Here is a 24,065-nt window from a genome sequence, read left to right on the forward strand (position 1 = left end):
GGCAGGCAGGAAGCAGTTAAACATTTATAGAACTCTGACTTATACCATAGAGCTATATAACGTACACTGAATGAATCGCATCAATCTCTACACCAGAAGAGCTTACACTTTAATATCCCTCCATGACTGTGAATTTCATTCATATATACAGTAAGGTATTATATTCTTTATAATAAAGGTATAAGCACCATTATTAAAACATCATAAAATAAATAAAGCAGTTAAAAAGTATTTTCTCTAGTAGAATAGTAAATACGGTGTATAAATTGCAGTGTAGGTGAAGATCTATCAGTAAAGATCTATCAATCTCCTGATCAGTAAAGATCTATAAATCTCATGATCAGTAAAGATCTATCAATCTCCTTCTACAAATATTGATGTAAAATCAGATTTTGCGATCTGTTGACATGTTGAACAAGGATTACTTTCTCTTTGGTAAACAAGGTAATAAAATATATTTGTAGAGCAGCGTGTTCCTCCCTCCTTGTGAGTAATGTGTGTCTGACATATGTAAACTTCCAGCATGTTGGTTCATGTACAGCGTCTATACATCTCCACTCAGCTCATCAATGCTGCATTTAAAAATACTGCAGTGAAATGCTAACTACAACCTGGATTGCAAGCTCCTATACACAGAAAGCGGCTGGTATCGCCTGGCCCTACTCATAGGATGCAGATGGGTGCGTATTCATTTCTGGGGTCCTAATGGGCCCAGGCAGAAGATGGAGAGAAACCAAGTAACTTTGTTTATAAACATTGATCAGACAGGAGATAGAGATATACAAAGTAACATTGTTTATAAACATTGATCAGACAGAAGATGGGGAATTACAAAGTAACATTGTTTATAAACATTGATCAGACAGGAGGAGAAACACAAAGTAACATTGTTTATAAACATTGATCAGACAGGAGAAGGAGATATACAACGTAACATTGTTTATAAACATTGATCAGACAGGAGATAGAGAAATACAAAGTAACATTTTTTACAGTATAAAAGTTGACCAGAGATAAGGTACGCATATATACGGCCTCACTGGACTGGGCATTTTTCCGTGAGGCCACATATATGTGTACCTCGGTTTTTGCTGATAGCAAGCCATACAGCACACTCCCAGCACAGAGACCGGGCTCTCACCGAGAGCCTCGGATCTGGTACTAAGGACTCAGAGCCTAAGGACCATACCTGGACCATCAGTTTATATAACAGAAGTGAGAAGTTATATAAACCGATGGTCCAGGAAGAGGAAGAGGCAAAGCCTCAAAACGCGTAAGTCGTCATCTCACCAAAGACTGTGGACCCTATAACCATGGACTCCGTCATTTGAATCTGATATGCTGGTTTACATCACTTGTTTGTGAGTAGATACTTTTTAATTTGGTTTAAATAAAGCCTTACTGAGGATAATGCGCTAGGCTGGTGCGACTTTTGTTTGTGTTTTTGTTTGCAGTGCGATGTCGACCACCCCGGTCGTAGAGGACAGCAAGGCCTAGCCATTGGGGATGCCAAGTAGGAGTCCCGTGATAGGAGTGGTCTGGGAGTCTTGTTTCTGAGCGCAGGAGTAAGGTGCTAAGCATCACAAATTTATTTTGGAGCAAATAAGAGATAAAGAAATACAGGTGCATCTCATAAAATTAGAATATCATTAAAAAGTTAATTTATTTAAGTATTTCAAATCAAAAAGTGAAACTCATATATATTATATAGATGCGTTGCACACAGAGTGATATATTTCAAGCATTTCTTTCTTTTAAATTTTGATGATTATGGCTTACAGCTAGTGACACCCCAAAATTCAGTATCTCAGAAAATTAGAATATTATTGTACACAAGACCAATACAAAAAAGGATTTTTAATACAGAAATGTTGGCTTACTGAAAAGTATATCCATGTAGAGTATAGTATGCATTCATCACAGACTGTGGAACATTTTGCATTTTATTTGCACATCAAGGTCCCAGAGTCTGGAGGAGGAGTGGAGAGGCACAGAATCCAAGTTGCTTGTGGTCCAGTGTGAAGTTTCCAAAGTCAGTGATGATTTGGGGAGCCATGTCATCTGCTGGTGTTGGTCCACTGTGTTTTATCAAGTCCAAAGTCAGGGCTCTACCAGGAAATTCTAGAGCTCTTCGTGCTTCCCTCTGCTGACCAGCTTTATGGAGATGCTGATTTCATTTTCCAGCAGGACTTGGCACCGCCCACACTGCCATAAAATACCAATACCCAGTCACATGATCATTGGATCACTGTGCTTGATTGGCCAGCAAACACGCCTGACCTAAACCCCATAGAGAATCTGTGAGGTATTGTCAAGAGGAAGATGAGACACCAGACCCAACAATGCAGAGGAGCTGAAGGCCGCTATCAAAGCAACCAGGGCTTCCATAACACCTCAGCAGTGCCACAGGCTGATCGCCTCCATGCCACGCCGCATTGATGCAGTAATTCAAAATGCAAAAGGAGCCCCGACCAAGTATTGAGTGCATCCTATACTGTACGTGGACATACTTTTCAGTAGGACATTCTTTTCAGTAAGCCAACATTTCTGTATTAAAAAAAAAATCCTTTTTTTTTATGGGTCTTATGTAATATTCCAATTTTCTGAGATACTAAATTTTGGGGTGTCACTAGCTGTAAGCCATAATCATCAAAATTAAAAGAAAAAAAATGCTATATAAAATATATGAGTTTCACTTTGTGAATTGAACCTGCACAAGGTAACATTGTTTATAAACATTAATCAGACAGCAGACAGAGAGATACAAAGTAACGTGGTTTATAAATATTGTTCAGATAGGAGCTCTATAGAGATACAGAGTAACATTCAGCTTCAGTAGGCATCGGTTAACTTGGAAAGTGATCTAAAATACTTTTTATATTGTCATTTAGGCTCCGTTCACATGTCAGCGTATGGATCGCGGGCAGAACCGCTGTGGTTCCGCCCGCGATCCGGAGATTATTGCAAATCGCGGGACGCCTGTGCGTTGCCCGTTGATTTGCAATAGCCCCCCAAACGCTGAGCGATGTTGCTGCGATTTCCGCCTGTCGAATCGCGGTAACATCGCGCAAAAAAAAATTGCGGGACGCATTACGCCCAAAAAAGTACAAGTGCTTCTTTGGAGCGTATTGCGTCCCGCGATTTTTTTTGCGCGATGTTACCGCGATTCGGCAGGCGGAAATCGCGGCAACATCGCTCAGCGTTTGGGGGGCTATTGCAAATCAACGGGCGTCCCGCGATTTGCAATAATCTCCGGATCGCAGGCGGAACCGCGGCGATCCATACGCTGATATGTGAACGGAGCCTAAATGACAATATAAAAAGTATTTTAGATCACTTTCCAAGTTAACCGATGCCTACTGAAGCTGAATGTTACTCTGTATCTCTATAGAGCTCCTATCTGAACAATATTTATAAACCACGTTACTTTGTATCTCTCTGTCTGCTGTCTGATTAATGTTTATAAACAATGTTACCTTGTGCAGGTTCAATTCACAAAGTGAAACTCATATATTTTATATAGCATTTTTTTTCTTTTAATTTTGATGATTATGGCTTACAGCTAGTGACACCCCAAAATTTAGTATCTCAGAAAATTGGAATATTACATAAGACCCATAAAAAAAAAAGGATTGACTCTAAAATCAGATACATGCTTATGTTAAATTCATGCATGCTTTTTTTTAAAGAATGTCACCAGTCAGTGTCCCTAATCACCGCTACGCCAGTTATATGATGATGCTATAATGCACTGGTGATGACATGTAAAAAACAAATAAAAAAAATTGTGAAATAAAATTACAACTTCAAAATACTCGGCATGCCTCAGACTTTCCAAGAAGGAGTCATTTGGGGATATTTATAATGTCCTGTTCTTTTCTGGCCTCAAGTAATGAGATAGTCCGTCAGTACATCAGGATTGATCAATGTTTATATATACTGTATATACCATCATTTTTAATTTTAGTCCTACGGACTAAATAAGTTACACTGATTTGGGTTATTTTCACCACAGAGATAAGGCAGAATACATTTTGACCTACATTTTTAAAGAATGGTTATTTATTTTCAAGATGTTATAACAGAAACAAAAATAAAAAACACTTTTTTTTTTAAAATTTTTTGGTCTTTTTCATTTATTTTGCAAAAAAAAAAGCAGTGGTGAATAAATACCACCAAAAGAAAGCTCTATTTGTGTGCAAAAAAAAAAAAAAAAAGATGATAAAAATGTAATATGGGTACAGTGTTACATGACCACGCACTTGTCATTTAAAGTGTGACAGCGCTGAAAGCTGAAAATTGGCCTGGGCAGGAAAGGGGGTGAAAGTGCCCGGTATTGAAGTGGTTAAGTATAATGTAGTGAAAAAAATGATAAAGCTGAAACTAATTTACAAAGGAGAGCTAAAATTGAAAGTTGTACCATTTACAGACTAAACAATGATTATGGAAGCTGGTTGCAGACTTACCGGACAGAAGTAGGAGGTAGGTGGTGGTCTTCATTTTAGCTTTAAATTCGGTAGCTCTATAAACTGGAGGTTGAAGCCAGAACACTATATAGTGAAGAATTGGCTGAGGTTGCAAGTTGCTTTTTTTTTTTTTTAAAGAGGAGTCAGAAGAAGTTGAAGTGAGCTCTTTAAATGATGATGACCCTAAATATTATAAATCAAATTATTTATATGGTAGGAGGAGGAAATAAGCTCTCTATATGGGGGGAAGGACCTCTATGTGGTGAGGATTTGAAGAAGAATGGAGGAAGCTCTCTATATGGTGAAGAAATAGACAAGGACAGAGCATGCCCACTGTATGGTGAGCAGCAGGGTGAGGATGGAGAAAGTTCTCTGTATAGTAAGAGACTTGGTTTGGATGGAGCCTGTTCTCTATGGTGGAGAGTGGATAAGAATAGAGTTGTCTCTCTATGTTGAAGGATGGAGCCTGCTCTCTATGGTGAGGAGTTGGATGAGGATAGAGACAGCTCTCTATAGTGAGGAGCCCATGAGGACAGAGCCAGCTCTATATGGTGAGGAGTTGGATGAGGATGGAGCCTGCTCTCTATGGTGAGGAGTTGGATGAGGATAGAGACAGCTCTCTATAGTGAGGAGCCCATGAGGACAGAGCCAGCTCTATATGGTGAGGAGTTGGATGAGGATGGAGCCTGCTCTCTATGGTGAGGAGTTGGATGAGGATAGAGACAGCTCTCTATAGTGAGGAGCCCATGAGGACAGAGCCAGCTCTATATGGTGAGGTGTTGGATGAGGATGGAGCCTGCTCTCTATAGTGAGGAGTTGGATGAGGATAGAGACAGCTCTCTATAGTGAGGAGCCCACGAGGACAGAGCCAGCTCTATATGATGAGGTGTTGGATGAGGATGGAGCCTGCTCTCTATGGTGAGGAGTTGGATGAGGATGGAGACAGCTCTCTATGGTGAGGAGATGGATGAGGATGGAGACAGCTCTCTATGGTGAGGAGATGGATGAGGATAGAGACAGCTCTCTATAGTGAGGAGCCCACGAGGACGGAGCCAGCTCTATATGATGAGGTGTTGGATGAGGATGGAGCCTGCTCTCTATGGTGAGGAGATGATGAGGATGGAGACAGCTCTCTATAGTGAGGAGCCCATGAGGACAGAGCCAGCTCTATATGGTGAGGTGTTGGATGAGGATGGAGACAGCTCTCTATGGTGAAGAGCTGAGCGAGGATGGAGCCAGATCTCTTTGGTGAGGAGTCAGATGAGGATGGTGCCAGCTGTCTATAGAGAAGATGGAGTTCTGTCTGCTTTAGGCTTCTCTGTCTCAGTACTTTTGCTGGAGGATCTGCTGACACACTGACCCAGCAAAGATGTGGGACCGGCCTCTTATTTTGGGAATCTGGATGGACAGGTTCCAGTGCCCCAAGGGATGAATGTTTCCTCTTCCATCTACTACAAGTAGATATTTACAAACAATGGCTTGGCACGTGGCACACGGGAAGAGGAGACAATTTCAGTCTGTGATAAATATGGAGACACCTACTATTGTCTCTATTGTCTCATAATCCTTTGGAGGAATTAGTCAATCACAAGGAATATGACTACTGATAAAAGAATGAATCTTTTTCCTGGTCAGTGACGGAAACCTAGAAAACAAAAATATCTTATTAATATTATTATTATTATTATTATTATTATTATTATTATTATTATTATTCAGAATTTGTATAGGTAAACAGTTTGCTCACACTTTACAAATAAAGGGAGACACAACAGTTACAATACAGTTCAATATACCGATTTAATTAATACTGAATACTTTGTGTCATTCGGACATACTGGTGAATCTCATAAAATTAGAATATTATCCATAAATTAATCTATTTCAGTAATTCAATTAAAAAAGTGAATCTCATATATTTCATATAGATGCGTTACTCACAGAGTGATATATTTCAAACATTTCTTTCTTTTAATTTTAATGATTATGGCTTACAGCTAATGAAAACCCAAAATTTAGTATCTCAGAAAATTAGAATATTACATAAGACCAAAAAAAAAAAAAAAGGATTTTTAATACAGAAATGTTGGCTTACTGAAAAGTCTTTCCATGTACAGTATAGGATGCACTCAATAATTGGTCGGGGCTCCTTTTGCATTCTTACTGCATCAATGCGGCGTGGCATGGAGGCGATCAACCTGTGGCACTGCTTAGGTGTTATGGAAGCCCAGGTTGCTTTGATAGTGGCCTTCAGCTCATCTGCATTGTTGGGTCTGGTGTCTCTTATCTCCCTCTTGACAAAACTCACAGATTCTCTATGGGGTTCAGGTCAGGCGAGTTTGCTGGCCAATCAAGCACAGTGATCCCATGATCATGTGACCAGGTATTGGTAGTTTTGGCAGTGTGGGCGGTGCCAAGTCCTGCTGGAAAATGAAATCAGCATCTCCATAAAGCTGGTCAGCAGAGGGAACCATGAAGTGCTCTAGAATTTCCTGCTAGAGGGGCCCTGACCAAGTATTGAGTGCATACTACATGGACATACTTTTAAGTAAGGCAAAATTTCCGTATCACATTTTTTTTATTGGTGTTGTGTAATATTCTAATTTTCTGAGATCCTGAATTTGGGGTGTCACTAGCTGTGAGCCATAATCATCAAAATTAAAAGAAAGAAATTCTTGAAATATATCACTCTGTGTGTAACGCATCTATATAAAATAGGAGTTTCACTTTTTAATTGAAATAAATGAACTTTTTGATGATATTCTAAATTTTATGAGATGCACCTGTTTATTAATCACAAGGTTTCAATTTGCTTCTATGTTTTATCTGCTTGACCTTTTCTGGTCCTTAGAACTATGTCCAGGGGAGGACTGGGCCAGGGGGCAGGGGGGCAATTGCCCCCTGGGCCACTCTGATGCCCCACAAAAAGGCTGCACCTCTTCTGCTACATACATGCCTAAAGGATTCCTGAGTGCGGGTTGAAGACAAGGACAAAGTGCGGGCCTCCCCCCCCCTTCCCATGCATTGATGGTGTAAACTGTGCCTGAGCAGAGGCGGGTTCCATGCCCCACTGGAGACTCTTTTGCCCCGGCCAGCCCCAACTGAGCTGTCCCAGCTCCCCCTGCTGGCCAGGTCAGCCGGTAAGTAGAGAGTATCTGGAGCAGGACTTCAGCTGGGAATTGAGGTCAGGAGGAGGATTGGGAGAGTGGGAGGGGGGGGGGGGGCAGAGTGGCTGCACCATGGGCCTCTGGTTTGTACTTGCCCCCTGGGCTGAAAGTTACCAGTCTGCCCCTGACTATGTCTGTTGTGTTTTTTAAGGAAATTAAAGATTAATGGCAAGATGTCCCTCTGCTTCTCTCCCCCTGCTGACAGCATTTCATAATAGCAAGAAAAATAGATACAGGTGTTAAAAATATTGCAATGTGTAAAAAAAAAAAAAAAAAAAAAAAAAAATTGTAAACTATTACCTATAATGTATTACATTTGTAAGCAGTGTAACCAATAACATCTTTACATTTTCTTAAATTGGACCTTTCAGTATCTATAAAAGTCTGAGAATAAATAAACAAAAACAACAGATATAGTTCTGTATTTGATCTATGAGATGAATGGGCTAAGGGAAAAAAGGAGGGGAGGGGTAGTGATCAATTCTTAAAATCCTCTAGAAAACACACTGTTGATGGAAGATGCTCCTCTGAGGAGTCTATCACCAATATAAAAAAATATAAACAAGAGAGGGTGCCAACATCTAAGTGCAGATTATTTGTTTTTTATAAAAAATCTGCACTTAAAGATGTTGGCGCCCCCTCTTGTTTACATTTTTATATCTGTGAAAATAAATTCCTAAAGAATGTCAGCTGCACTCCACTTAGCTCTTCTTACAGTTTTTTTTAAATAATCAATGAACTGACTGCATACAGCAATAGCTCCTGGCTAGTGATGGGCTGAACGTTCAATTCAAACATCGTGTGTTTGCTGAATACACAAACAAATGTGGCGCTTGGCGGAAAGTTTGCCTGCCGATGAGCGCCCCATAATGCACTGCGCAATTGCAGCGCATTAAGCGCTTGTGATTGGCCAAAAAATGAACTTGACCTTTAAGCTTCAGTTAATCACAGCACAATGTCCTGTCAGAGCCATAATTGGCCAAAGGCAGGCTGCCTTTAGCCAATCATGGCTCAGGGGCTAAGTCCATGCCCCACACTATATAAGGCTGCTTACACGGCAGCCATGTATGATGTGTTAATGGAGATTAGGAGTGGAGATTAGGCAGGGTAGTTTGTGGATTGTGCTTTTATATTTAATGCAGTCAGCGCAGCGTAGTGTAGGCTGATTCTTGTGTAACACAGTGTACTGCAATCAGTGTAGTACTGTGCTGATTCATCTTGTGTAACACAGTGTACTGCAGTGTAGTGTAGTGTAGTGTAGTGTAGGGCTGTTCTTGTGTAACACAGTGTAGTGCAGTCAGTGTGGTGCTGTGCTTTCATTCTTGTGTAACACAGTGTAGAGCAGTCAGTGTAGAGCAGTCAGTGTAGTGCTGTGCTGTCATTCTTGTGTAACACAGTGTAGTGCAGTCAGTGTGGTGCTGTGCTTTCATTCTTGTGTAACACAGTGTAGAGCAGTCAGTGTAGAGCAGTCAGTGTAGAGCAGTCAGTGTAGAGCAGTCAGTGTAGTGCTGTGCTGTCATTCTTGTGTAACACAGTGTAGTGGGGCCACTGAATTGTTGGTGTATACAACAGGTCTGTGTCACCCCCACTGATCCCATTTTTTTTTTCATAGATTTTTTTTTCTTTTGCAGCATCAGGTTCTGTTGCAGTACTATTAGTACTCCCCCTTCTGTGTCACAGGTGCTATTCCTTCTGCATCAGCAGTGTTTTTTTTTGTGGCGCGGCAGAACTAATTTTATTTAGGGCATAATTGCTGTCCTCCCTTTTCTGTCGCAGGTGCTATTCCTTCTGCGTCAGCAGTGGGGTTTTTTTGTGGTGCAGTAGCACTAATGTTATTTAGGGTTTCTGTCAAGTCACCCTTCAAAATTATAGAAAATCTCAAGGCACCCTTAAAAATAATGGAGGCACCCCATTCTAAAATGTAAAAAAATATTCTAATAGTTTTACACAATGCAGCATCATTCACACGTAGGACACCCAACCGTAGAGGTGATTTATTCTTCCAAAGCAAATACACATTTGCACACTTGTAGTATTTCAATGTTTCTCTTCTCCCTCAATTTCTCTCCATCAGTCAGCTAATGTGACCCTGGTACTGAGGCACCCCTGAAGAACCCTCAAGGCACCCTGGTTTAAAAAGGCTGATTTAGGACATAATTGCCGTCCACCCTTTTGCATTGTAGGTGCTATTTCTTCTGCATCAGCAGGGGTTGTCTTTTTTTGTCTTTATTAAGTTTATGTTATATATATATATATATATATATATATATATATATATATATATATATATATATATATATATATATATATATATATATATATATTATAACCATGGTTTATGGTGCACCAAGTACAAAAGTATTGCACCCAAGCACCATATTCCCTTCCCACACTCTATAATAAAAAGTTATAAACCCCCCCCCCCAAAAAAAAAAAAAAAAAGTTATAAACCCCAAGAATCCCCATCATGTCCGAAAGGCCAACAAGGAGAGCCAGACGCTCCCAGGCCACTAAAAGAGGGCAAGCACAGTGTAACGTGGTGGTCATGAACATGGTGCATCCTCTGCAGGCAGGGCATGCTTGTTCTTTTTTCCAGGTACCGGGCGTGTTATTAAGCCACAACATGTAGAAGAGTTGGTGGAGTGGATAACTAAGCCATCCTCATCCACTGTCACCCAGGCTCATAATAGTTTGCCTTCCACTGCAGCTGCCAAAGCAGCCTATTTCACAGGCTCCTTGTCCACAGCTTTTCCTCCTTCCATAGCCTCACCATCATGCACGGAGGAGTCACCGGAATTATTCGATCATAGTGTCAGTTACATGATGCTGGAGGAGGTGCAGCAATTTGAATGCTCTGATGTTGGTTCCCAGGTTGAGGAAGAAAATACTGTGAGCCTAGAAAGAGGGGGTTACAATGACGGACAAGAAACTAGCAGTCATGTTCCCCCAGCTGCAGCATACTGCCAAGTTTGCTCCAGTGACAAGGAGGGAGGTGATGATGAGGTCACTGACTGTACTTGGGTGCCTGAGAGCATAGAGGAGGCAAGCGAGGAGTAGATGGTAGCACAACTCCAACAAGGCGGGATGTCCTCCAGGGGCCAGCTTAAGGGCAGCCACCTTATTGCATTACACCACAGAGCTCCACAGCTGCAGGGTGCTGCTAAATCCCCGCTGACTTCCAAAAGTTCATTGGTGTGGGCTTTTTTTCAACACATGTGCAGCAGACCGCAGCATTGCTGTTTGCAGTCTCTGTCTTAAGTGGATTAAGTGTGGCCAGAACACCAGCCGCTTGGGCACCACATGCTTGATAAGACATATGATGACCTGCAATGCAGTCCATTGGCAAGAGCACCTGAAAGATCCACATCATAATAAAATGCAGATTTCTCCTTGCTCCTCATCTGGGATCTCTACCCTTACTATACCTGAAGTCCTCTCAAAAACCTGAAGGGATGATGGTATAGCAATGGGTGCCACAGGTAATTGCACCCAATCTGCTATCAGTACACCACCTTTTGATTTGACCAGCAGGCACATTTCGCTACCGCAGTTGGTTGCTGAACCATAAAAAAAATATACTGTCTCAGCCATCCACATGCTCAGCGCCTAAATGCTAGCTTGGCCAAATTGCTAGCACTACAACTGCTGGCTTTTCATCTGGTAGACTATGCCCCCTTTCATGAATTTGCGGAATGTGCTGTACCCCAGTGGCAGGTTCCAAAAATAAATTTATTTGCACATAAGGCCATTCTAGCTCTTTACCATCATGTGGAAGGCAATATTTTGGCCTCGTTGAACAGAGCGTCCGGGAGCAGGAAGGTTCACATTGCTGCTGACTCTTGATCCAGTGGTCATGATGGTGATTCTGCCACATCTGTCTACTCCACCCCCTCCTCTCTTTCTTCCTCTACGGACTCTTCTGCTGAATTGTCCTCTGAACCAGCAGTGCTCCCCAAGCATTCAAGGGGCTACACAAGCAGTCAGGCTAAAAGATGTCATGCAGTGCTTCAGTTGGTCTGTCTAGGGGACAGGAGCTACACTGGGCCAGAGATTCTGTCAGCTCTGCAGTGGCATGCTGAGAGGTGGTTGACGCCACAGCAACTTTAGCCAGGAATGGTTGTATGCGACAATGGCACCAACCTTCTCTCCGCCCTCCCACAGGGACACTTGACACATGTTCCATGCTTGGTAGATGTCCTCAATTTGGTGGGGCAGCATTTCTTGAACAGTTACCCGGGCTTACAAGATCTTCTGAGGCAGGCCAGAAAAGTCAGTGGCCATTTCCTGGCAGTCATACAATGCCAGTGCTTAGCTGGCTGACATTCAATGGGAATTCAAGCTGCCCACCATCTGCCTCATTTGTGACATGCCCACCAGGTGGAACTCAACGTTGGCAATGCTGCAGTGGCTGCATACGCAGCAGAGGGCCATCAATAAGTACCTGTGTGAGTATGGCACAAGGACAGGCTCAGGAGAGTTTGGCTTCTTTTCACCATGCCTGTGGCTGCTGATAAAGGATGCATGCACTGTCCTGTCACCATTTCAGGAAGTCACAAGGATGGTGAGCCACAACAATGCATGCATCAGTTACACTGTCCCTCTAGTCTTCCTGCTGGAGCAAAGGCTTCAAGGAATCATGGACAGGGCATTTGAGGCAGAACAGCGAGAGGAAGAGGAGGACTTCCTTTCCTCACAAGGCCCCCTTCATGCAGATGTCATTCCTGCGGGGCGACAAAACACACAGGAGAAAGGGGAGGAGGAGGTTGGTGGCAGCATGGATGTAGAGGAGAACATACAGCAGTCTTCAAGGGATGGTTTTTATTTCCCAGGAACTCCAGGAGTTGTACGTGGCTGGGGAGAGGTTGCTCCTGACAATGTCATCCTTAGTGACCCAGAGGACTCAGAAGCTCATGCCTCCTCAAACTTACGTTGCATGGGCTCCCTGATTCTGCAAAGCCTGCAAAAGGACCCAAGGATTTGTGGTATCAAAGAGAGGGATCATTACTGGCTGGCAACCCTTCTTTATCCACGTTACAAGGGTAAAGTTGCAAATCTCATCCTGCATTCGCAGGATAGCACAGGTAGTAGAGAAGTAATATACTGTATATATGAACGTACTGTATGTATAGGTAGTATGTGTATGAATAAATTAGGAATTGAGTGATCTGCCAATAAAATTTAAAGTCAGAGATCTCCGTGTACTCGTAGCTACTCTCATAAAATGTGTGACAAGCAGTCATAGAGCTCCAGTGTCTGTACCCTGATTATAGTGTGTGAGAATGACGACAGATTTCCTAACTCATACCCTAAATATCTGCTGCAATAATGTTACCCAGCTAAAAATCCTGGCTATCCCAATGTATCGAGCACATACATTACATTTCATCGTCTCCATGTAATGATCTGCAGAACATTTCTCTGTCCACAGCTATATCATCTGTGCTTATATAAGTCTTACCATTCTCCTGAAATACTCTGCACTGCTTTGGGACTCTGCTTCTACTGCCAACTCTCCTTTCCTAAAATACTCTTCCCTGTGGGAGAACTCCTTGCCTTCCTCTAACTCTTCTCTTTCGGTCTTCTGAAACATTCTGCTCTGCTGGAAAACTCTGCTTCCTCTATAACTCTCCTCTCCACTACTCTGCACTGCTGACTGACTCTGCTCCTTCCACTATCCAACTCTCCTCTCCTGAAATTTTCTGCACTGCTGGATGACTCTGCTCCTTCCTCTATATAACTCTCCTCTCCTTAAATACTCCACACTACTGGAGGACTCTGCTCCTTCCCTCCAACTCTCCTCTCTTGAAATACTCTACTCTGCTGGAAGACTCTGCTCCTTCTTCTGTCTTACTCTCCTCGCCTGAAATACTGTGCTGTGTCGGAGGACTCTGCTCCTTCCTCTAACTCTTCTCTCCTTATACTTTCTGCACTGCTGGATTGCTCTCATCCTTCCTCTATCCAACTCTCCGCTCCTGAAATACTCTGCTCTGCTGGAGGACTCTGCTCCTTCCTCTATCCAACTCCCCTCTCCGAAAACACTCTACACTGCTGGGGGACTCTGCTCCTTTCTCTAAAACCGTGGTCCGACCACACCTGGAGTACTCTGTCCAGTTCTGGTCGCCAATCCTCAGAAAGGATGTGCTTTAACTGGAGAGAGTCCAGAGAAGGGCAACTAAACTAATTAGGGGATTGGAGGACCTTATTTATGAGGAGCGTTTACAAGCGCTTGATTTATTCTCCCTGGAGAAGAGACGCCTGAGAGGAGACATGATAGCGATTTACAAATACTTCAACAGTGATCTCTGCATAGAAAAAAAAAAGCTATTCAGTCTCAAGGAATGTAAGAGGACACGAGGCCATACAATGCGATTAGAGGAGAAGCGATTTAACCTCAGGCTACGCAAGGGTTTTTTTTACAGTAAGGGCTACAAGATTGTGGAACTCTCTTCCACAATTGGTGGTAACTTTGGGGAGTATGGCTACTTTTAAAAGACTCTTGGACGTACATCTCAAAGGTCAAAACATTCAGGGGTATGAGAAATGATTACGTTTACACACACCTACACAGGTTGAACTGGAGGACTATTGTCTTTATTCAACCTCAACTACTATGTAACTATGTGAACAGGGGCAATTAAAATGAATGGGATTTGTCTTGTTGGGCGTTTTTTTAGAGTTGATTCTTAGAACAGAAAATTGGCCAAAAATGTCTAGAAGCCTCCTTTCCTAAAATACTCTGCTGTTTTGCAAAATCATAATAGAAATAATGTAATCAGAGGCTGTATTTCCCATAGAAAAATGGCAACATCATTGTACTTGTATCTTTTATAACAATCTCCCAAAAAAAACAAGTTCCAACCAGGACACAGGAGGAGAGGAAAGACTTTCGCACATAAACTTCTATTCTGATCTTTTACAAATGCGCCCCGCAGACTTCCGGCAGGTAATAACCCGTAGAGTTCTGAGTAAACATACACAATATATACATTAAACAGCCCCATCGTCCCACGTGCGCGCACCACCCATTCCTCTATAACAATGGAGCACATGGGTCTCATCTTCTATGTAATTATCTTATGCAATATTCCGAAAATTTTAAGTGAGCGCTCCTAATGAAATGATTTAAGAGCCGGATTTAATTGTCCCATTGTGTTGAGCTTTTTAATTGGCAGATCAAGGAATAATTAAACATTAAACAATGGGAACATGGGGACATCTGTTGAAGATACCGTGACTAATGGAAGAACCGCATTGTCACAAGATCGGGATGAGATCCGAGTTTCTTTCTCTTTGTGAAAAGATAAAATGGCACACGCGTCACATCGCCACTTCACCCATCATGTGGACATACCAGTTGTACAGCCATAAACAATGCAACGCGGATAGGATCTCACGGCATAAGAATTCACGGACCTACAGCAATATCACTAATGTATCATGTCAAGTGTCCAAAAAACCTCACGCAACACTCAGGTATGAATGGACCCATGGAGAACAATGGGATTCTTTATCTTGAAAATTGTTGCGCGATTCATAGTCTTCCACATTGCTGGGCATGATGTCACACTTGTTCCAGTAAGATGCATGAGGAATGCAGTCCAGTCCAATAAAAAAAGCTTATTTTTGTGAGATTTTGGCTGTTCTGTATTGCCCAGGATCTAGCCAGATGCAGTGTGACGTTATCCTTGCCTAGAAGTTGCGGGTGGCAAAGTGTGCTGGGAATCCCGGGGAGGAGAGAACACACATGGAAGCCGAGTAATGCAGAAAAGGATATTAATATGAGAGCTCCAAGAAGATAGTACAAAGTCTGTATACACAGCTGCACTGGCCTGGCGACACTTACAGATTACAATGAAGAGGATACACACTGCTGATACCCAATGGCATCTGACAGAGGAGGTGGCTGGAAGTTAGACCACTAGGGTTGCCATCTCATCCCTTTAATCCGGTGTTCGATCAGATCTCCCTACCCCATCAGAAATCCATACCCTCGTCATTTCCGGTTCAGATCAGCTGTGGATTCATCATGCATCAGCTGTATGCATCAGCTGTAGCCACGTCACACGTCCTAGTGCACATGCGCGCAATAGGTAGGGAAATTTGAAAATATCGCAACGGTCGGGCACACGTCCTAGTGAGAATGCACGGCAACGGGTCCAGCCGTGGGCAGGGAGATCTCTTCTTACAAATATCCATCCGATCTCCATGCCCCACACTGCACCGACCCGACAATGGGACAATCCAATCTCCATATCTCCATGCCCCACACTGCACTGACCCGACAATAGGACATTGCCATCAAATGGACAGTGGGCATATTGTTCCATTGTCGGGTCGGTGCAGTGTGGGGCATGGAGATCGGATTGTCCCATTGTCAGGTCGGTGCAGTGTGGGGCATGGAGATTGGATTGTCCCATTGTCGGGTCGGTGCAGTGAGGGGTATGGAGATCGGATTGTCCCATTGTCGGGTCGGTGCAGTGTGGGGCATGGAGATCGGATTGTCCCATTGTCGGGTCGGTGCAGTGTTGGGCATGGAGATCGGATGGATATTTGTTATAAGAGATCTCCCTACCCGCTGCCAGACCCGCATGCGCACTAGGACATGTGACGCGGCTACAGCTGATGCATGATGAATCCACAACTGATCTGAACCGGAAATGATGAGGGTATGGATTTCTGATGGAGTAGGGTTTTCTGATAGAACACCGGGACACACAAAAATTACAGTTCTGAGGCTGATATATTGCACATAAGGCAACAAGGGGGTTTAATTATCACCTTAATCAGCCACAGAACCTGTGTAAATAATGTGTGCCCTGGTTTAAAGGGATGAGGTGGCACCCCTACAGATCACAAGTAGGCACCTGGATGAGCAAGAGCTCCTACCTGAGAGGCAAATGACAGACCCTATTTTGTCCATACTCTACTGGAACCTTTCCCTATGCTATGCTCTCTGTCCCTGACCTAGCCACTCAGCAAAATGCGTGCCAACCAAAGGGGGACAATCCTATTTATTAGCACTGCCCACACCAAAGATGGCTGACTAGAGTAACAGCGTCCAATCAGACAGCTGCTCTCCTGATGACACCTATAGTGGCCTCAGAGGAACATAGGTTCTCCCTCACCTTCTGCTCTCTTTCTGCATAGCAGTGCCACCTATGCAGGGAGGCCAAACTACACCTGCATACACATGGATCGAAATTTGGCCAGTTCAGCAGGGATCAGTCAAATGTTCATCCACCTATGCCTGTTTCTATTCACAAGAAGTCAATCTAATGATTAACTTCTCAGAAACAGGCTTTCTGGAAAATTTTTGTTTGATCCACACTGCAATCAGTTGGCTGCAGTGCTGATCAGTAGAGATGAGCTCAGGCGTGTTTGAGTTTCTACGTGCCAGGAAGCCGACACTGCACTCCACTAATCACAGGCAGCGAGACATTTCCCAATCTGTGCAGCTATGGATCGGGAAATATCTCACTGCCTATGATTAGTGGAGTGCAGTGTCGGCTTCCTGGCGGGATCGGGCACGTAGGAATTCGGACACGCCCGAGCTCATTCCTGCTGATCAGTGTATTTTGGCAGCTGAGGAGTCCCCACTGTAAGAATGGATGGTTGAATCCATTTAGGTTTTTCCGATCAGCCAGTATGCTGATCAACCAATGTATGCCCAGCTTTAGGAGGCCAGTGGTTGTCATTTTTATATACGGATTTGAACTGGCCACATCACCTATGCTCTGTCCATCTCAGCTTGGGGGCCGGGGTGCTGCACCTCAGCATTTTTTTTTTATTTGTGTGCCAATGGACCTCGTCCAGCTGCCAAGCTTTTCTTTCTGTAGCTTACATTCAGAGGCGTAACTAGAACCTTCAGGGCCCTGATGCAAGAAACCATGAAGGGCCCCCCAGACCCCTGGCCGGGGCCCTTACCTTCAAGCCCAGGGCTCTTCCCACTAATCCTGGGGCTCTTTACACTCGTTGCATGGCCTTTTATTACGGTCCCGCAGCAGGATTCTTTCACAGGTTCTGCAGTGGGCCCCCTTCCTGCAATCTTGTGGGCCCCCTTCCTGCAATCTTGGGGCCTCCCCACAGTGGTGCAATGCCAGCGTCCGGTCGCAAGTGTGACCTTTGCGATCCTGGAAGTTTACCCACTGGTTTGCTACTGGGCCCCCTGGAGCATGGGGCCCGGTAGCGATTGCAACCCCTGCAACCCCTGTAGTTACGCCCCTGCTTACATTGCTTGCAATTTACTTTATTAAAGTTTGATCAGATAATTTCCAGTTCTTGTTCCTAATTCAAGACACTCAGCATGTGATTCCATCTTAAATAGAAGACACAGGGTTTTTTTTCTCAGAGAATAGGTGCAGGAACTTCCATCATTCCTGGGTTCAACCCTCTACCCACCTCCCAGTACTGCCCCCTTTAAAGAATACAGAACCAAGTATCATTTGTGGTACCAAGTAATTTATATGGAATTTGTTAATGATAAGAGAAAAGCATTAAAATAACAACAAAAGAACCCCCAGCAACATTAGAACCCCCCCAGCAACATTAAATCCCTCCAGCAACCATGGACCACCCACAACAAAATACCCCCAGCAACAATAAACCCTCAGCAGCATCAACAGATCTCCCCGCAGACAGCATCAATAGACCCTCCAGCAGCCAACTACAATAGACTGTTCCCTCAACAGTAGATCCCTCTCAGCAACAACTGACCCCCGAGCAACATAAGAGCCACCATAGACCCCCCTCTGTAAAAATAGATCCCTTTCAGGGACATTAGTCCCCCAGCAGCAACAGTAGACCCCGGGCAACAATAACCCCCCAAACATAAACCCCTCCAGCAACAATAGATCCCCCACCAGCCAGCATATCAAAAAGACACCCGTAGCAAAGCCCAGCACCCCTTGCCATTACATACATTCAGTGCTGGAGGTGCCGGGACTGCTTTCCCCCGCGTTCCTGCTGAAAAAAAGCCCTGTCAAGACCAAACACACAACAAGCCAACGAATATGAGGGGAGCATTTAAAAAAAAAAAAAAAAAAAAAAAGTATCACATTTTTGCAAGCAACTCTGGTGACGTTAGATGGGATGGCTTGCATGGCAAACCATTATGTTCTCCACACGGGGTGAACAAACCATGAAGTGTTCTTATCCTCAGCTTGCACTTTTCAAAATGTGTCACAAAAATGGAAAATCACTTAGCCTGAGAACTACAGAATGGACAAATTCTTCTAAAAATTAACAACATTGCTCAAGACATTAAATGGAAAAAAAAAAACTGGAAACAAAACTACATCAGAACAGCTGAAGATCCATTGAAAAACAACAGTCATGAAAATGCATCTGAGAGTAAACATCATGGCAAAGTATGGTCAATGACTGAAGATATTCAATAAATTAAATTGTAAAATGCATTATTCCAGCACACATTATTCTGCATGTTTTGTACATTTCCCCCAATTTTACATATCAGTGCCTGCACAGATCACAATTACCTGCTGATGTGTATCTGCTATATATTGCTTTCTAAATGCTGAGCTCACCAATGCATCCTGCATACAGCTTTGTTCACAGAGACTTTTCATCCCCCCACCCAATGAACCCTTTATGTGCTGGCTGGAATATCTATATATATATATAGATATCAGACATGGGAGTAAAGGCCCGTACACACGTAGCGATTGTTGGCCGTAAATATTCGGCCAACGTCCGATCGGCCGGTTGTCGGCTTGTTAGTATGATGCTTCCGACAACCGACTCCGACTTTTCGGCTGAACAGAATCTGGTGTGCAGGCTATAACATTTTTGTTGGCCAACACCAGAACGGCCGATTGTTCCTCAGTCAGTACAGAATTCGGCCGACAAACAGCAGATTAGCAAGACTGGGCATGCTCAGAAAAGAAAAAACACACAGAAAGTTAACCATCACATGACATCACTTCTGCAGTCGGCTGTTGTTGGCCGACAAAATCCGCGATCCGCGATCCGCGATCCGCGATCCCCGCTGAGCCAGGCGAATGACAGCTCCGTCTCCGCTTGCAGAGCGGAGAGGGAGGTGTCTCAGCACCCGCTGCCCTCTATGGGGGATCGGAGGAGAGCGGACCGCTTGTCCGCTCTCATCAGATCCGCTCCGCTCCGATTACTGAACGGATGGAAAAATAGGGTTTCCATCCGTCCAGATTTCAGCACAGGATCGGATGCGGATGGCAGCGGGTGTCAGCGGAGGTGACCTCCGCTGACACCAGCTGCCCCATAGAGCTGCATGGAGGATCCGATCAGATCCGCCTAAAAAACTGACAGGCGGATCTGATCGGACCGCCCGTGTGAAAGAGCCCTTAACCTTCAAATCTCAAGCAAGTCCCAAGTTACTGTGGCGAAAAAGCAAGCAAGTCAAGTTGAGTCCCTGCTAGAAGTCAAGCAAGTCAAGTCATTTATTTTGGTCAAGTCACAAATCAAGTCAAAATACCGATCTACCCCAATTTTCACCTTTAAATCAGTTAAAAGTCAGTGGTCAGGAAAGGTTTTGTTTTATTTTCAACATTAACAAAACTGCTTAGTGCTTTTTTCTTGGCATATTAAAAAAACACTTTTAATGCCCAAACAGCTCAAAATCCTTCGTCCGGTCATGTTTCAACACCACAGTCACTAAAAACATGTTAAGTATTTCCATTGTTAAACAGCCAGTGTCCTAAAAATCAGAACACACTGAGGTGTTTTAAGTGACTGTGGTGTCAGAAACATAACAGCACGTTAATTTTGCTTTAACACATCTTGAGAAAATGCAAATATTTATTAACTTAAAAAAGTAAAGTCATTCCGATCATATGTCTCAAGTCAAAGTCAAGTCTCAAGTCATGAATACCAAGTCAAAGTCAAGTCGAGTCTTTTATTAATTTTAGTCAAGTAAGTCTCAAGTCCTCAAACTGGTGACTTAAGTCTGACTCAAGTCAAGTCATGTGACTCTAATAGATATATAGATATATACAGCACACAACCAAAAACATGTCCAAATCAATAGCATAGAGATCTTAACCACTTGCTGACCGCCGCACGACTATCTACGTCGGCGGTCAGCCCCTCACAGGCAAACTAACGTAGGGCTACATTGCTTGCTTGTGAGGGTCTAGGGAGCGAGCGCGCGCCCCCGGAGGCGCGCTCCCGCGTGGTCACGGACCCCCCCGCGCGTGTGACCAGCGGACCCGATGTCCGCCGGCCACTCGGCGATCGGCGGGGGAGAGGGAGAATGTCAGGCAGCTTGTATAAACAAGCCGCCTGTCATTCTCCTCGCTGCAAAGACACTGATCACATGGATCTACTATGTAGATCCGTTGATCAGTGTCCTTACAGCTGAAGCCACAGCCAATCACAGTAGAAAGCACGCCCCTAGGGACACACACAGCCCCTCCCTCCAAAATAAAGTTAACCCCTTCACTACCAGTGTATTTTTACAGTAACAGTGCATATATATAGCACTGATTACTGTAGAAATGTCACTGGTAACCCCAAAAGTGTCAAAAATGTCAGTCAAGGGTCCGATCTGTCCGCCGCAATGTCGCAGTACCGCAAAAAAAATCGCAGATCGCCGCCATTACGCGTTAAAAAAAAAACAACAAAAATGACAAAAATCTTTCCCTTTGTTAGTAAACGTGATAACTTTTGCGCAAACCAATCAAAATACGCTTTTTGCGATTTTTTTTTACCAAACATAGGTAGCATAAAACAAATTGGCCGAAAATGTTAAAAAATTTTGATTTTTACATTTTTTTTGGGGGGAATTTCATATAAAAAAATGTGAAAAATATTGTTATTTTTGCAAAATTGACGCTCTTTTTTTGTTTATAGCGCAAAAAGTAAAAATCGCACAGGTGATCAAATACCACCAAAAGAAAGCTCTGCTTGTGGGAAAAAAAGGACGCCAAATTCTTTTAGGTACAGCGTCGCACGACCGCGCAATTGTCCGTTAAAGTCACGCAGTGCCGAATCGCAAAATACCCCCTGGTCGGAATGGGGGTAAAATCTTCCGGGGCTTAAGTGGTTAAAGATGTTGTACAACTGTCAATCTTTGCATGCATGATGGGAAATATTTCTCAATAATATCACATTAAAAATCAATAAATGGTATAATGGTAATATATTTGCCTGTATGAGCCCTCCCTGAACTGGAGATGGTGGGGAAGTTACATTGTGTTGCCTAGGGGAATAATAGGGAAACTAAGGCAAGGAAAATAAAAAAAATTGAAGGCTTGCAAAATCAGGTTGGGTGGAGGGCATGGGAAGGTAGGGATTGGTGCTGTAATAGAGGGGTATTGAGTAAAATGGGGTTTTAAGCCCTGTACACATGGGCCAAATATTGGCCAGTGCAGTAGAAATAATCCGACATTTGCCCCATGCGTACAGATCCTTATCTGACAGAAGTCAATCTCATGACACACTTCTGTTGAATGAGCATGCTCGAAAACCAGTAGCCAATCAGCATACTATCAGCACTTGCATCAGTGGCTGACCGGTGTGTTCTGGTTGGGGGTGGGGGGGGTTTCTTTGCATCTCAGAAAGTGATGTCAATTGAAACCAAATCCGCCATCTTGTTTTCTGGTCTTTAATTCATTAAATACATGTAAGCGTGTGAGCAGCCACAATCTGATCCCATTTTCTCCTCCTTCCCCAGTCAGTCATGATCTTCTCCTCTCTTCTCCACCCAGCCAGGATCTGCTTTTATTGCAACCCCCCCCCCCCCCAACAATAAAGGGATCCCACCTTAAAAGTCCCACTTTGCCCCTTCACCTGCTCTAGATCAATAGGCAGCACAAGTCATCTCTTATGGTGTAATGAAGGGCTCTGTCCCTGCAGCACCCGGCTGTAAGTTCATAATGGACATGGGGAGGGGGGTTTAAGGGAGGTGCAAGTAGTTGGTCTCGCCTGGGGCACAAAATAGTCAAGCACCGGCCCTGCTTTTATTGGCTTCCTTCTCTCCACCCAGCCATGATCTGACTCCTCTGATTCCTGTCTCCCTGCCCAGAAATCATATTTCCCCCTGAATCCTCTCCATCCCCTCACCAGACTTTGATCTGTTCAAACCTTCCTCTCTCTCTACCCCACTATGATCTGCTTTCTCTGCCACCTCAAAACCCACCTAGCCATGGTCTGCTCTCACTTTCCTTTCTCTCCCCACCTAACCATGATCTGCTTTCACTTTATTTTCCAGCCCCACTCAGTCAAGATCTCCACCCTCTGCCTCCTCTCTAGCTACCAAGCCACAAACTGCCCCCACTTTTGTCTCTCTAACCACCCAGCCAAGATCCACGTCTACTACCCCCCTCTCTTCCAACCCAGCGATAGTCTTCTTCTACGACCTCTTCTCACCTAACTCAGCCACCAACAACCTCATCTCTCGCAATTTCAGCCTTGGTATGCTTCCACTACTTTCTCTCTGTCTGTCTATTGATGATCTGTTCCCATGGTTTCCTTTCTACCCAACCAGCCATAATGTTCTCCCAATACCTCCTCTCTTCCCACAAGGACATTCTTCTTTCATTGGGCTCCATTCACAAAGGAGTATCTAGCATTTTAAGAAATGTGGTAAAATACCACTCAGAGTTTTTTAAAACATTTTTGGCATTCCCAAAAAATGCTACTAAAATACCACATCTGCTATATTATGAAGCGATTTTAGTAGTAAAAGCCTGCAGAGTTTTAACCATTATTACCCAAAAAAAAAAACGAGATCCCCCACCTGACGCTGGCTCTGACAGCTCTGCCACTTCCCGCCACTAAAAAAAAGAAGGGGCAAGGCCAACCGGTGATCCGCCTCTTATGATGTCACCAATTGAGCCATGCAGGTATAGATTTTAGAGGGGCCCCACGCCATTAAAAATTGTTGTGGGGGTTCCCCTTTGAAATTCATACCAGAACCAAAGAGCCTGGTATGGATTGGGGAGTGAGACCAACCGTTTTTCACCATGATTTCCTAATGCCAGCAAAGCTTTGTCTTTACACTTAGCTGTCATTACTGTTTGTTAAGGATGCCAGTGGCTGATGACTCTTCATTCACTCCTCTTCTATGTTTAAAAATCAACTTTTTTTTGCTAGAAAATTACTTAAAATCACCAAATATAATATATATATATATATATATATATATATATATATATATATATATATTTATTTATTTATTTTTAAGCAGAAGGTATTTAGCAGTTAGAAGGTATAAGAAGGTTTTTTTTTTTTTTTTTTTTTTTTTTTTTTAGGTATTTAGCAGTTTGTTTTTACTAAAATAATTGCATTTCCATGTTCTGTGTACTGTTGGAGACCAGATATGGTGACTGCAGGCTCCTGGGTTTATCAACACTTTATTGGGAGGGGTAACAGTGCACACACCTGTAACACACACTGGTCATTATTGTACCTGTTTGATTCAGGTTTTCACTGCCAGGAG

The 24,065-nt window shown here is 43.5% G+C and overlaps 1 protein-coding gene across 1 annotated transcript in view; it reads right to left on the reverse strand.

The window, feature by feature from the left end:
• The window catches only part of LOC309558472 (transmembrane protease serine 9-like), a gene marked incomplete at its 5' end in the record, with an annotated part of 80,943 nt that overhangs the window by 27,304 nt on the left and 29,574 nt on the right, over positions 1-24,065 (reverse strand). The window contains one exon of the mRNA XM_082261543.1: positions 4,467-4,653. Within this exon, the coding sequence (XP_082117669.1) occupies positions 4,467-4,653 (187 nt within the window). The remainder of the gene's footprint in view (positions 1-4,466; positions 4,654-24,065) is intronic.

The sequence above is a fragment of the Pelophylax lessonae genome (genome assembly GCF_965119305.1).
Source record: "Pelophylax lessonae genome assembly, chromosome: 6".
In the NCBI taxonomy this organism is placed as follows: domain Eukaryota; kingdom Metazoa; phylum Chordata; class Amphibia; order Anura; family Ranidae; genus Pelophylax; species Pelophylax lessonae.